General features: G+C 54.3%; 1 protein-coding gene across 1 annotated transcript; it reads left to right on the forward strand.

Moving 5' to 3' along the window:
• Window positions 1–286: 286 nt before the first annotated feature.
• On the forward strand, window positions 287–1,760 carry IUM83_03170 (uncharacterized protein; the record flags this gene model as incomplete). Its single annotated transcript, XM_067927155.1, has 2 exons — window positions 287–1,141; window positions 1,542–1,760. The coding sequence occupies 2 exons, from the start codon at window positions 287–289 to the stop codon at window positions 1,758–1,760; spliced, it is 1,074 nt and encodes a 357-aa protein (XP_067791922.1).
• Window positions 1,761–15,382: the final 13,622 nt, after the last annotated feature.

The raw sequence follows: 15,382 nt of genomic DNA on the forward strand, positions 1-15,382 counted from the left end.
CTTTCTACCAATAGGATCTTTGGGTAGGTGTGGACCACTTACTGTGGTGGTCCACTTCAATGTATCCATCGGTGTGTCTTGCACCAATGTGAGGAAGTATCCAAAACGTTTAACAGATAACCTATCTGTTAAATTCACAAGTGGCTTGCAGCCACTTGTGCGTGTAACCCCGTTACACCATCCCCCCCTTAAGGTTAGACGCGCGGGGTCCCCGCACGTAAATCTTTTGGAATTGACCATTCGTCAATTCTCCGCGTTTGGAGAAGAAATCCGCGCTCATTCAACGATGAGCGCGCCTCAGAAGAAGTCTTCTACGTCGGTGGGAAGTCATCTCTCCATCGACGACTACTCCGAACGCCAGAAGGCGAAGTACGGCGACGTCGTCGACTTCGACGACGACGATGAAGATATGGAGGGCGAGGAGAACTCTCCCTCAAAGCGCAAAGACTCAGTGTCGAGTGAATCGCTCGACCCTCACGCGAAGAACATTCGCCCGCGTGAAGGGGACGAATCGGACGCTTCGAGCTCGAAGCGTTCGCGTACTGAGAGCGATACCCCACTCGCTTCCGCTGGGGCTCTCATTACTCCGCGCGCTGCTGCTGCAGCGCGTGATGTTAAAGCTCAAGGCTCTCCGCGCGCTGCACCTGCAGCGCGCGATCCGTGGATGCCGTCCGCGTCCGAGATCGCGGACCGGTATGGGAACTCGGTACCTCCGAATGAGGTACCGCTGTACGTATGCAGCGCCATCAAAGATGACGCTGTGGCTGCCGAGCTGCACTTTGATGCGGAAACGCATCAAAGGCGCGATTACTACATCGGACTCTTTCATGAGTTCCGATGGTTTCAAAGCAAGAAGACATCTTCTCGCAGCAAAGTGCCCGAGTGGCAGGCACTTTGTCAAAGTTGGAACGCCTTTGTTGAAAACTTCAACAAGAGGCCGAGTGCTTACCGTGATCGGATTAAGCAAGCGCGTGATCGCTTCGAGACATACTCGAAGCGTGGAAAGCTGGAGCAACTTCATGTTGCTGCTGAGGAGGCAAATGTGCCGTGCGCTGTGCCCGAGGGCTTTCAGTGCACGAAGTGCTTTCCGGGCGCGGTCCGCTTGGGCGACCGCGACCTGAACGGATACACGTCGTTCCGTGTGCCCGAAAGTCTCAAAGAGCTCCGTGCTAAATTCTTAGCACGTGAGGGTTCGGGCGCTGGTGATGACCGCAGCGCTCGCACTACTTCCGCTGCGCCAGCGCGTACTGCTCTTCGTTCGCCCTCACCATTTCCGGAAGGTCCTCCAGCAAGACGTTCCGCAGCTCCCATGTATCTTGATGGGGGAGGAAATCCTCTCCAACGAATACGAAAACGAGCCCCGTGAGGGTTCGTTTTCGGGATACTATGGTCAACAATCCGCTCAACAATCGAGCGGGTTGAGTCGCGGGCGTCACGGATCGGCGGTGGCGGGGGTGGGAACACGCCCCGGGTATGATCAGCCCCGGGCTGATCAGTAGGCGCCTCTCCACGACCGGGTGACCGCCGTGGAGCTTCTGCAGGGCGCTGAGTTCGCCGCCCTGAAACAGGAGCTGGCGAACCAGAAGGCCCAAGTCGCGGCGGTCTCACAGACCGCCTCGAACATCCAGGTCGAGCTGGGGACCCAGATGAAGGGGTTGCTCCAGCGCGCGGACGCGCTGGAGGAGAGGCTGCTCGTCGCCGAGGGCAAGTCCTCCGCTTCTGCCTCGGCTCCTGCTGAGGCTTCGGGTCAGCCGAGCTAGATGGCTCGTGTTGCAGGTATGGCTTCAACCGTCCGACGTAAAAGGTCGGATGGAGGCGCATGCTAGACGCAAGCTTGCTTGCTCCGAAATCCGAAACTGCATGTCTAGGCAGGTTTTGTGTAGCTAACAAAACTAACGAACCAACTTTAAATTCATTTGTGTTGCCTCTGCCCGCATTGTCTGCGTTCAGCTTCTGTTGATCAACAGAAGCTGCTATTGTGTCTTGGACAAACCGAATTACGGCTTGTCTTTTGGTGATGAAACTGATTGCATCCGAGCTGAAGTCATTCAGCTCGCTCTCCGCTAGAGGCCCGGCCTCTGCGTGGTTCTTTGCGGTGTCTGCGCCCTGCGCAGACCCGTGGTCGTTGGCCTTGTTGTTGGGGGAGTCAGCGCCCTGCGCAGACTCATGTGGTTTGTCCATTGTTGCAGCTGACACTGTGCAAGTGTCAGCGGTTTTCTGCGGCTGCTGCATTGCAGTCGTAGATCCTCCCCCACTTAAAGTGGGAGCCATCACTCCGAGTAAACTCGATAGGCGTGGATGCCGCATGGCATTCACGTAGAACGGTGTATGCCCGGTCGAGGCATGCACTGAGTTGTTAATGGCAAACTCTGCCATCGATAGGCACTCGCTCCAGTATTGGAACGAGTGAGCGTAGCTCTTCAACATATCGACGAGCACGCGATTCACGCGCTCGGTTTGACCGTCCGTCTGCGGATGATCCGCAGTCGACATTGAAAGTTGGCTCCCAAGAAGTGTAAACACTTCTTGCCACAGGTGCGCTGTGAAGCGCGGGTCTCTGTCCGACACGATGTCGGACGGCATGCCATGGTGTTTGAACACCATGTCGACGAGCAGACGGGCCGTCTGCTTCGCGGTCACCTCTGCTGGCACCGCAGCAAGATGTACCATCTTGCTGAAACGGTCTACAAAGACCACAACACCGGTGTTCCCTCCGCTATCCGGGGGAAGACCAAAGATGAAGTCCAAAGACATGGACTTCCAACACTCCGACGGAGTCGGTAGTGATTGCAGTGGAGCCTGCGCGAATGGCGCAGGCTTTACGCGTTGACATACCTCGCAAGCACGGATGTACTTGCGCACCCACTTATACTGGTGGTGCCAGTAGAAGTCGCGCGTGAGAAGGACGTAAGTCTTCTCACGTCCGAGATGTCCCACAGTCGGGGCATCATGATACTCGTACATGATCCTGAGTCGCAGGTCATGGTCATTTGGCACGACAACGCGATCCACGTTGTCGTCGACTGCATTGTAAAGCAGTAGTCCGTCGTGCACACGAAAGCGGTGTGCACGCGCTCGAACGTGCTTGGGCAGCTTCTGACGGGACTTGTCAGAAGGCGATGTGCCATAGGCCAGCAAGAGCTTCGCGTCCGTGTCGTGCGCGTACGCGGCCTTCACATCATCCAATAGAGATGATGTGGGTTTGCTCGATCGCATGGCGTCAATGGCATTGACGTCAACAGCTTCTGCATAGTCCGGCCGACGTGATAACGCGTCGGCCACTACATTCAATCTTCCGGGTTTGTATTCGACCCGGAAGTTATACTCGGCAAAGAATGAGAGCCATCTCGCCATTCTTTGTGAAATGTGTGGCGACTTCACTGCGGTACGCAGTGAAGCATGGTCGGTGTAGACCACAAATGGTGTACTTCCAAGCAAATAGACTCGGAACTTTGCGAGTGCGTACTTCATGGCAAGGAGTTCCTTGTCATGCACCGGATAGTTGCGCTCAGCTGGCTTCAGCTGACGCGATTGGTAGTAGACGACACGATCACGGCCCTCGTGATCGTGCTGCATCAATGCGCATCCGATCGCGAAGTCGGATGCGTCACATACGACGTGAAATGGACGATCTTGGTCAGCCACTGCCAAGATCGGTGCCTCAGTCAAGCCCCGCTTGACTGCATCGAATGCCTTTTGGCAATCGAGTGTCCAATTCCACACAGCTTCCTTCTTAAGAAGCTGTGACAGCGGGCGGATTTTGCCCGCGTAATCCTCCACGTACTTGCACAAGTACGTGGCCAAGCCAAGGAACTGCCTCAGTTCCTTGACACTTGAAGGCGTTGGCCATTCATTGATCACTCTGACCTTTTCCGGGTCAGGGCGAACACCATTCTTCCCTACGAGACACCCGAGGACGGGTATCTCGCTCGCCCCGAAGCTACACTTCTTCAGGTTCGCGTAGAGCTTATGTTTTCGCATAAGCTCAAGTAGCTTCCGGAGATGCACCCTGTGCATCTCTACGTCGGTCTTCCCGTCCACAGCCCGGCTGTGGATGAACACATCATCGAAGTAGCTCGGTGCGAAGTCGCGCACCGAGCGCAACAAGTGCGTCACGCACCTGTTGAAAGTCGCAGGGGCGTTCTTAAGCCCCTGTGGCATTACTAGCCATTCCCAGAGCATGCCGCTTGGCGTGCTCACTGCCGTGAGAGGGATATCGCTCTCACGCATTAGGATTTGATAAAATCCATCTCGCAAGTCGAGAGCACTGTAAACGGTGCTCCCGGCCATCGAATCGATGATAACATCTTTTCGCGGTATCGGCGTCTGCGCCGGTACCGTCGCATCGTTCAGCTTGTTATACGCATGAACGATGCGCCATCCGCCCTGTGGCTTTTTGACACAGAACGTCGGAGCACTGTGCGGGGACTTTGATTCCCGCACTTGTCCTGCTTTGCGATGACTTTCAAAGAACTCGTCGATTGCTTTTACTTGCTCTCGCGGCAGTGACCACTGCCGCGTGACACAGTACTTCGTTCCCGGCACGAGATCAATCTCGTGCTGAATGCCCTTATCCTGCGGAAGCTCCGCAGGAATGTCTTCCGGGAGTACGTCTTTGTACTCCCTTAACAATTCGTAATAGGGACTCGACTTCAGCGAGTCCCAACCTTGTTCCTCGAAGCGTTCTCGCTTCGTCTTCGCACTGAGAGTGTCTTCACTCTCAGTGGTACTTCCAATGAAGAGCTGCCTCAGCTCTTCGCTCTCGCTCTCCGTTCTTTCGTTGTCCGAAAGAACGCAGACTTGCTCGATGCGTCCATCGTGCAAGTCGCGCGTGAAGCGCTTCCATCTCATGGCTGGAAGCGAAGTCAACTCCGACGCCATCGTCAGAGGACTAGCGAGTTCCATCTCACGATACTGGAATCCAGTATCGGTGCGCGTCAAGACGCTTAGCGTCTCGACACCCGGCGTTTCCGCCCCAGTTTGCCCAGCAGACTGCTCTTGTTGCGTCTCGGTCCCGGACCGAGACTTGCGCAGCTTTTTCCGCTTGCGCCGTCTTCTTGTTGTGCGGAGCCCGGCTCCGCACAGTTGTTCTTCTGGTCCAGGCCCGGCCGTGGACAGTTGTTCGCCGACGGACCCTGTCCGCGGGCGCGCGGTATCAAGCCCGGCTTGACCGCATTTTCCTTCGTGCAGCTTGGCTGCACGGTAATGTGTCCCTTCGTCGGCAGACCCTGTCTGCGGGCGCGCGATATCAAGCCCGGCTTGATCGCATGGCGCTTCGTCGTGCAGCCCGGCTGCACGACAGCATGCAAATTGCGTCAGTGCAGTACGTTTGCAACCGTCCGCACTGTTTGCAGCGTCAACTCCCGGAGTTGACACGCCTTCGTTACCTCGACGCCATTCATTGGCGGAACCCCTCATGACCGAGGGTGCGTCGGCTCCCGGAGCCGACGCGTCGTTGTCGACCTGACCGCTTCGGGTCAGGGACAGTCCCTTACACGCTTGAACGTGGGCGTTGGTTCCCGGAACCAACACATCTTTTTCTTCCGACGTCGGCAGCATTGCCGACGTTGGTCTCACTTGTGCGCGCCCTCGCGCACTTCCTGGGCGCTCCGGGACAGCAGCATAAAGCGCTGTCTCGACTGGTGAGCCGCGGTAACAGGGCCATCGCTCTCTGTTCCGCTGTCGCGTCCGAAGCGTACGAGCGTGCGCTTCTTCCAGTCTATCACCGGATCATGCCGTGCAAGCCACGGCATGCCGATTACTACGTCGAACTTATCGTCCAGGTCCAGGACGATAAAGTGTTCGACAAACACTCGTTGTTTGTACGAGAAGCGCACGTTCACGACGCGCTTCTCGGTCTTCACGATGGCACCTGTTGCCAGTCGTACCTCCAGAAGACTTCGAGGTACATTTACTTCCTCGAAGTCAAGTCTCGACAGGTTTCGTAGTCGAACAAAGTTGTTCGACGCGCCTGAATCTACCAAAGCTCGAAGAGAGTCACTCGCTCTCTTCGAGTAAACCTTCAAGATGACTAGGTTCGGCCTGTCATCTTGTTTCTTGCAGTGAGAGCTGGTCTCACTGGGGGCTGCAGTCCTCAGTGTCGCGTGCCCGATGTCGGCACGCGCGACTGCATTACCAGTAGGGCGCCCCGCGCCTACTGGATGTTCGCGTTTATTGTTGGTCCGCGGCGATGCCTAGCATCGCCACGACGGCCACCTCCAGGGGGCATGGGAGCTGTGCACTCCCGTGCAAAGTGACCGGTCCTTCCGCAACGGAAGCATCGCACGTTACCTCCCTGCTGCTGGTAACCAGCAGTTGTTGCGTTCGAGAGGTTCATTGGTTGTGGACCTCCCGTCCTCGCTACCGGGCGCGGTTGCGGCCTTGGCACGTTTGCATGGAGTTTAGCCTGCCGCAGACTAAACTCTTCTTGCATGGCAAGAGTGATTGCAGCTTCGAGAGTACTCGGGTACTCTCGGAAGAGATAGGTCTTCACGGGCCCATCTCTAAGTCCTTTCATGAACGCGACGACCTTGGTCGCCTCGTCAATCGGGTTAGTCACGATATTTGATACCAAATATCGTGCGCGCTGCGCGTAAGCATGGACGTCATGCTTACCCTGCTGAAGGTCGAGGAACTCCGCCCTCGACCGGAACTCGTTTTGCGGGGGCTCAAACGCTTGTTTGAGCTCCTCTTTGAACACTTCGTACGTGCTGAAGCACGTAGGATCGGAGAGTCGGCGTCCATACGACCAACTCCTTGCGCGTCCGCCAAGGCAGGACATGGCGAACGCGACCTTCGACAGCGGGTCGACGATGCGTCGAGCTGCTATGGCTGTGTCGAGCTCGACAAGCCATCGGAGGAGAGGCTCGCCCTCTCTTCCCACGTTATTGCTTACGCTCAACTTTAATGGTTGAGCACGCGGTGTCGTCCCTGACGACGCCGTCACTGAGGAAGCAGCGTCACGCTGCTCCTTCATGATGAACGCCAGAGCAACACCATGTTGCTCCGTCGGCGATAGCGTACGCAGCATCGTGGCTATCGCCGCTTCTCCAATGACTGTTGACAGTCGTTGGAGGGCCTCCCACTCTGGATCAGACAGGTGGGGGCAGTCAGCGCGTGCAACATGCGTTGCAGGCGTATTGGAGCTCTCCATGGGCACCTCCGTGCTCATGGGGTTCTCGGCTCCGCGTTCGTACACCGCGTACGAACGTCAAGCAGTCGGTCGTTGGACAGACTACAAAGTGCTACCAGGTATAGTGAGTCTAACTTGACTCACTACTTTAGCTTACACGTTGCGCAACGTGTATGAGGAAGCGTAAGTACTTAGTAATTACTTAGGTTAATTATATTTGAATACACAAATATAAGTTAAGTAAGAAAGGATTCCAAGTGACTTAGATTAGGTAAAATGAGAACTGTATTGTTTGTGAAATTGATCTTCCTCCAAAATCTGCTAAAACTGTTTATCATCTATGAAAGGGGTTGACAGCGGCTGGCTGTCAGAGTCCCGCTAATGTGCACGTCTCTAATTGATAGAAAGATGCTGCTTTCTACCAATGGGATCTTTGGGTAGGTGTGGACCACTCATTGTGGTGGTCCACTTCAATGTATCCATTGGTGTGTCTTACACCAATGTGAGGAAGTATCCAAAACTTTTAACAGATAACCTATCTGTTAAATTCACAAGTGGCTTGCAGCCACTTGTGCGTGTAACCCCGTTACAGCAGGGATATGCGCAAAGCACACAGAGCCCCACACGGGTAGCTTGCTCACGTTGGGAGGTGTCCCATACACCATCTCATACGGTGTCTTATTTCCCAACCGCGCCATAGGTATGCGATTTTGCACATACGTCATGTACATAAGCGCCTCTGGTCACCACTTGTGTGCCATATCAGCGTCTTTCAATGCGCAGCGAACTCTGTCCAGTTTGCTCTGATGATCTCGCTCTGCAGCACCACTCTCTTCAGGGCTGTAGGCATTCGATGTTTGGAATGCAATTCCTTTGCTTTTACAAAAACTTTTAAAGGCTGCATTCACAAACTCAGTTCCTCCATCGGACCTAATCCGACGAATCGTGAACTTTCCCTCACGCTCCAGCTGCAAAAGTAGCTCCTCTACTTTCTCAAATACTTCTTTCTTATTGCGCAGGACATAAGTCCAACGCCATGACGTGTTGTCGTCAATGATGCTCAGAAAGTATTTAATTTTCCCGCAGCTGCCATACACCCCAATTGTTTTCATGGGGCCGTTTGTGTCCATGTGAATGGTGCTAATCGGGTGTTCGTCTCTCGAACTCCTCGCATTCAGGTAGGACATCCTCCGTTTCTTCATCTCTGCACACGTTGTGCAGAAGAACGGAATTTTTCTTAGACCTGACGCGGCTAATTTTGGCATTCCAGCCACTAACTTTGCGCTTAGCATCGCAATAACTGCCTCTTTATTGAGGTGGCCTAGTTTGACATGCCACTCTTGCAGTGTGCGCTCAAACCTTTTATTATTAAGGTGAGCTAGCGGCTTACAGGACCCTTGCTTCACTGCGTTACACAGCAGTTGTCTTTCTTGCAGCGTTTTATTTTGCATATAATACGCCCCGTTGATAGCTTTCGCAACAAAAACTAATTCGTTTTTGAAAAGTACAAATTTGTAGTCGCCAGTTAAGGATCCCAAAATTTGGTACCCACCGCGCCTGAGCCAGAACTCGCTCAGAATGTTCGAGGTAGCGTCCGGTACTAACGCAATATTTTCGAACAGAAAAGGTCTAATTCCTCGTGGACCATGCAAATACAACTTTATTGTACCAATATGTGTATTTGAATGCTTAGAGCCCTGTGCAAATGTAAACATGTACTGGGTGTTGGGTTCCTTCCGCACAAACCGCGCTGTCTCGCTGGTTAGGCCATGACCGCACCCTGAGTCAAGTACCCAAGAATTTGTGGTTATATACATTTCATCATCTAACAGAATTGGATACAAACTTCGCACCTTTTTCTCGAGCTCAGTCAGCATACCGGCGAAGGACTTCGTCGTCTCAGCAATCTCTTGATTGCTGTCCTTGCCTGGCTGCTTTTCCATGTCCACGTCGCCGTCCGGTTCCTTACCCGCGGCTTGAGCCTTGCCCGTGGCGTCAGCATTCACTGCGTTGACGACGGTATCCATTGGCTCGTCTTCGTCACTGAAGGGCAGCGTGCCCTTTCCCGGGGTCACGGGCACCTCGAAGTTGCTCGGAGGCGGGATCGTGTACCCATCAGCTGTCGGTCGTGACGCGCCGTGTTCAGCGTTGCACGCGTCCACCGCCACGGCTTTAGCCAGGCACTCATCCAGTGGGACTTCACGTCTCACCTTGGCCTTGGCCCTTCCCTTGCCGTTGCCCCTCATCTTGGGCGTTGGCTCGTGGACTTCCTTGCGAGCCTGGCGGCTTGGCCTTGACCAGATGTTCCGGCGGTGCACGCCAGCTGCCTTGTCAAGTGCACGCTTGGGGCAGTTGATCATCTTGTGTGGCCCAACATTGTTCATTTTGTTGTGCCCACCACCACAGTAGTGGCAATTCATTGCACCAATGTTGTAGTGCAAATCGTGCACCGGCCCGTCTACGGCCTTGCGCTTGCCAAGCACAGGCCCCTTCAGATTTGTGGGAGCCGTGTTGACATGGTTGACCGCCTTTCCGCTAGCCAGAGCCCAGATCTCGCTCTTGCTCTTGGTGCCGAAGATGGCATTGAGCTTGTCGCTCACCTTCTCGAGCGTAAACCCATCCTGGGTCAGCTCAACCGAAGAGCCCCACATGTGCCTCGGAAGCACTCCGAGCACCATCACCAGCATAAGCTGGGAGGTCAACATGTGGCTGTGCAGAGCCGCGTGCGCGTTCACGTTGACTTGGCTACGCACACTGTTGAGATCTTGAAAGAGCAGTCCCACGCTCTTGAAGTCGGTGCACACCATCTCCATGAACTGCCGAACCAGCCCGACGACGCCTGCCGCGTTGCTGAGGCTGTACTGTTTTTCAACGAGCCGCCAAATTACATAGATGGGCTCGTCCATGCGCTTGGTCGCGATTCCCTTGAAGTCGCCCGGCAGCGTTTCGCACAGCAGCTGCTTGATGTACGACGACTGCTGACTCAGCAGCGTCTCGTGCAAATCGTGCTGCCATGCCGCGTCTTTATCCTCTGCAGGAGGACGCGGCGGCATTACCGGCTGGCTCTCGAGCAAATCCTCGAACCGAGTCAGCGGCTTTGCACGCTTGTGCTGCAGCTCCTCCAGCGCGCGTTGTTCGCTTAACGCCTTGAGGTGGATGACCAGCTTGCTCTTCCATGATGCGAAGTGCAGAGGCTTTCCGCTGAACCGCAGCGAGTCGACCGAACTCTTGTCAACTTGGGGCTTGCTCATGTTACTTGAAATGTTAAAATGAACAGAATACTGTTGGTAACTCTCAACAATATATTACTCTTAACCTCTTATTCCTATGCCTACTACTCTAGGTCCGTGCTCGGTACCTGGAGGCAAAAGAGGAAGTGAGCTCGTCTTCGGACTGCGTCCTCGACAGCTCACTCCTCGGCCTCTTGTCGTCATCGCACTATGGATGGCAGGCAGCTCTCTGCCTGTACAATCCAGATCGCAGCTGGCGATCCGAACATTTTCCTCTCGTACGTGCTAATATAAACATTAACAACTTAACGAGGTTTTTCTTTCATTATTCAATTACTCGACTGGCAGACAGGCGTTGCCTGCTGCCATTCTACGAGAGGGGCGCGCGCTGCGCGCCTCCTCATTCAACAGTTCAGAACCTGTGCAGTAAGCCAGCAATGTTCTGCAAAGGGGGGTTGAGTACTTGGTGGACTGGATCGCCGTGACACTGCAGCAGTCAGCGGAGGAGGGGGTGACCAAGAACGAGTTTAGGCCCTGGTCCAAGTGAAGAACGTGTGCCAATGAAACGAGGGCTAGGTGAATAGTTGAGATTCTTGGTCACGACTGGCACATGTGCTGTGGCTGGTCCAAGGGTGCACCGCCAACCGCCACGACCACCGCCCATCGTGCCGCCCTGAGCTAAGTACATCATCGTCAAGGCGACACCCTTGATTAGCTTGTGCTTGGCGTTGGGGGCGGGATGGCGAGTGGTTACACTGTAGATTACTTTGTAGATGAAAGACATGAAGCCTTGTCACACCACAGCTTCTTGTACCAGTGTGTATGTTTGGCATGCAAAGCTTGCTCGAAGGTCGTCGAGCTAAATGTTGAGGTGTGCGTTAAATCCCACGAAGGCTGCGCTGGTCCGCAACCGAGATGGTAGCAGCAGCGGCACAGGCAATAACAATTGCACATATTGCAGCAGTTTCTCTATCCATATTGCTAGCACAAAAATTCTCTGGCTGGCACACGTCGTATTGGCGTTCCAGGAAGTTGTGTTCCCGGTCCGAATGGGTACAGTGTACCAAACCTGTTAGCCAATTGAAAGGCTTGAAATTGCCCAGCTCGGAACACGTTCTTCACTTGGACCAGGGTCTTACTCCTTTGCTGATGGTTCGTCGAAATGGAGTAGTTTCCTGGCGTGTGGAGGCCCTCTGCGAACATGTGGACATTCTTCGTTGGTTTCGCGATGTCGGTCGCTTGAAATTTCCATCTATCGCGGCCTTAGCACGCGTTTGGCTAGGGCGCAGTCCTTCCAACGCGTTCCAAGAGCGTGTCTTCTCTACAGGGGGATTTCTGATGAGCAGCCTTCGGACGAGAACCGACAACGAACGCGCGGAAATGCAGGTCATACTCCACCATAATCGAGTGGAAATCCGTCGTATGGAGCTTGACAGCGATGGATACAAAGGTCTGACGATGCAGGAGGTCGACCACTTAAACTTCTAGGAATTACTGGAAAGTACTACAGACACCGCGCCTACTTCCGACACATGGGTACACGGATAATCTTCCAGAGCGAAATGAAATGTTGCAGGTAATTTGATTTAAGGAATCTATACCTGCAAGGTTGAGAGTCGAAGAATTACATCGCCTACCTGTACGTCGTCTTCGTAGCTGCATCCATCAGTGTCAACTGGGGTGTCCTTGGGGCCCAAGTAGCAAATGCCAGTGTGGCGGAAGCAGTTCTTGATCTTTTTCTTCCCCGTTATTTCACGCCAGACCTCTTCGCTCCATCGCATAGCTTGCGTCATGGCCGGGCATGCCTCAGCCAACCGTATAATGGCTCTCTTGTGGCCAATTTTGAGCCACCGGCCCATTGCTGCTTCGCTTGCGAGGCTTGTTCCAAAGTGAGTGCCAGCAGCAGCAAGCACTGGGTGAAGAGGCCCTAGGTGCCTATCATTTTCCCGCGCAAAATGGTCTCTATAATTTAATTTTTGTTTTGTATAAATATAGCACGGGTTATTGCCGTACCCCCGTGTCGGAAGTGACCGCGCAGACTGTACAGTACTACTACTGTAGTATTACTACAGTAACGGAGATCCTCTGAAATGATAGTGATGTTACTGTAGTAAGTCGAAGCCACAGCTGCCCTATTAATACAGTAATTTTGGGAAAATTCGTGTTACTATTAACCCCTGCCTACAACTTGTCGCGACGTGTATCAGATGCATACAAAACGCAGTATACTCAAAATCCTCCCCGAAATATATCTTTCCCGGATAATAGTCATTCAGAGCAACGTAGCATGTGTGTGTGCATATGTATTGTGGTTTGCAGATATTTTGTCGCTCGGATTTAGGGCTTAGTTCGATCTCTGAGATAAAATAATTCGAAGACATAAACATGCGACATGGTAGTAAATCGACCTCCAGACTGGAGGTCCTGGAGTCCAGGTGTAGGTAAGTCTTCCTACTAAATATAACGAGCGCATCGTTGGTTCTTAGGACGCCGAGGTAACGTCGCCGGCCACTGCTACTCCGATACGGCTCTGTTGGTCGTGTTTGACGGCTCGTTAGCTTCGTCGGTGAGTGCACTAGCGGCTCCTGCATCACTGGGCTTTCCGCCTCTCTGTTGCGCGAGCTGCACCCCGCCATGTAAGACCGCATGTTGATACTACGCTACCATACTGAAACCAAGTGTGTCGCTAGCCCTTGTGACTCTAATACTAATCTGTTGAACGTGTTTGATGGCTCGTTAGCTTTGTGAGTGTACTAGCGGCTCCTGCTTTTATAATGAGCCCACCACGTGGTGGTGATTTGCCATTCGACAAGCAACTTCGAGGCTTGGTGACGTTCAGGACTTCCTTCTGTATAATCCCACGCCACAAACCCACTATGATCTAACGCCGCAAGTATAGACAATCGCTTGCCTCTACTAAACGGCAACCGAACCACCGCCTTTGTATTCCGTTTTGATCATGCATATCTACGATACGCATGTCGTCCATCCTTCGACGTTTCGTCGATAAAAAGCAGTTGCTCAGGATAAGAATACATAGCTTCCAACTTAACCTTGTACGCATTCACGTCGTGTGGCACAGCCTCTCTTGCGGCTTTCGTTAAAACTTTTTGTGTCAAATTCATATCAAAATGCAAGGCTCTACAAATGGTGCTTAACGAAACATTTTTCACTTCACGACAATTGTTTCGTATCAACTCCTGTAGCTCCTCTAAATAAAATGTAGGGTAAGCTTTCACGTACTTTCGAACACGAGTTACTACGTCGTTCGGCCAACGCGACGAGCGGTTAGTTTGATTTCCTTCATCTGCCACACCATCGGTCAAAAACAACTTGTACCAACGTTGCAGTGTTCGCACGTTAGGCCCAAACATATCGCTAACATACTGTCGGCATATCCCACGCGGGGACAGATACCATTACTCTAGACTACTCAGTTGACACCTCCTGGAGCTGAGCCTCGCCTAGAACGGGAGCATGACATCATGGGAGTCTCCAGCGTTAGCTGGCCCTTCGTCCACCGTTGACGACAGGGATAGGGACAGTGAGGAGAGAGCGATTATCGGCGACCGCAACCCCGGTAGGTCTTTAGGCTGCTCCCCGCAAGCGTTCCGGTTTACATGCAATATACAGCGGACTCGGAGCGACGGCACAAGTGCGCTAGCCGTGCTCCATGTCCCTCGGCACGACGCCAGCGCGCATACTGACGTCGAAGCCCCCGCGGTTTCTCTCCGCGGTCGTCACCACCCTACTGCTCTACCACGCGCATACGTAACCCCGAACAGCGTACCTCGTGCAGTGCCGCCGTACCCCAATTCCCGATAGGTAGCAACACTAACTCCGCGTCCGACACCAAGTAGCTTAGATTAGCTCGTCGTTAATGCTCTTCCCGCACTAAATCCAGAACTCAGGGCCAGGCTTGCCAGCCCGCAAGGCCGCACCCTCCTATCTACCGAAGTCCCCCCGATCCGCGCCTATCCTGCTTGCTACGGTGTCCTTGCTAACCTACCTCACGCTGTCTCTCAGCCGCTCATCGGTTCTTCCTCGTCGCCTCTCCTTCTCCGCATACTGCACGTCGTTCGTCCTAGCCGTGTCGTCTCTCCTTGCGATCTTCCCGAGTCGCCCAGCTTCAATGGCGACCCTCTGCATCCCTTCTAGATCCCTCGCGCTTGTGGCACCAGCCCGCTGGCTTGCATCCACCACCAACTGACTGCTCGTTCACTCCTTCGTCACCGTCCTCTTCGTCATGGTGACGCTGTCAAGTCGATCACCGTTCGCCCGTCGTCACGCAGGTCACCGTCGTGGAGCTTGGCCACGAGAAAATCCCTACTACTACACGCCATCCCCGGCTGCGAGATCGTCCTCGATCTTGCCGCTATCCAGCAGCTCTTCGAACTGTTGGGCCGTGAGCCATCGCTTGCCCATCGGTCCACCCCGTCGAGTACTGTACTCCACTTGATGCTCCAATACATAGCGTCCGGCGCGATTCCGCACGCGTCGCCTCGCCCGCTCAACAATGTAGACAACGCTGGCAGTGGTGCCGGCTGTCGCCGACGCCCTCGTCCCTGCAGCATCTCGACCGCTCCCACCGTAACTGCACTTGCACCATCTCGTTCAGTGCCGTGGCCGTCGTCTCGGACTTCGTCGTGCGGCTCGGTTGTCGGCCGTCCTTGCCCGGCCGCTTGTTGCTCTCGCTCACCTACTTCCCTCGTGGCTTCGTCACCGGCACTACACCTTCGTACTTCGGCACGTGCACCGCCGTGTAGCCCTTGATCGCCGTCTGGACCCACTTCCTCGGCTTCTGGAGCCCCCTGCCCGTCACGTGCAGCACGGCGCCGCGCAAGCCGTGCTTCTCGCGCTGTATCGGCTTCTCGTCGCCGTTGCTGCTTCTGCTTCTCGTCGTCCTTGGCATCGCCACCCGAGCGCGCCTTCCTCTTTCGCTGGCCGTTCCTTAGTGCTGCTTGGCGTTGCGTGGGTGCCCAAGTCGGCGCATTACCACCAGCGTCACCGCTCGCCGCGA

The sequence above is a fragment of the Phytophthora cinnamomi genome, assembly GCF_018691715.1.
Source record: "Phytophthora cinnamomi strain GKB4 chromosome Unknown Contig38, whole genome shotgun sequence".
NCBI lineage: Eukaryota > Oomycota > Peronosporomycetes > Peronosporales > Peronosporaceae > Phytophthora > Phytophthora cinnamomi.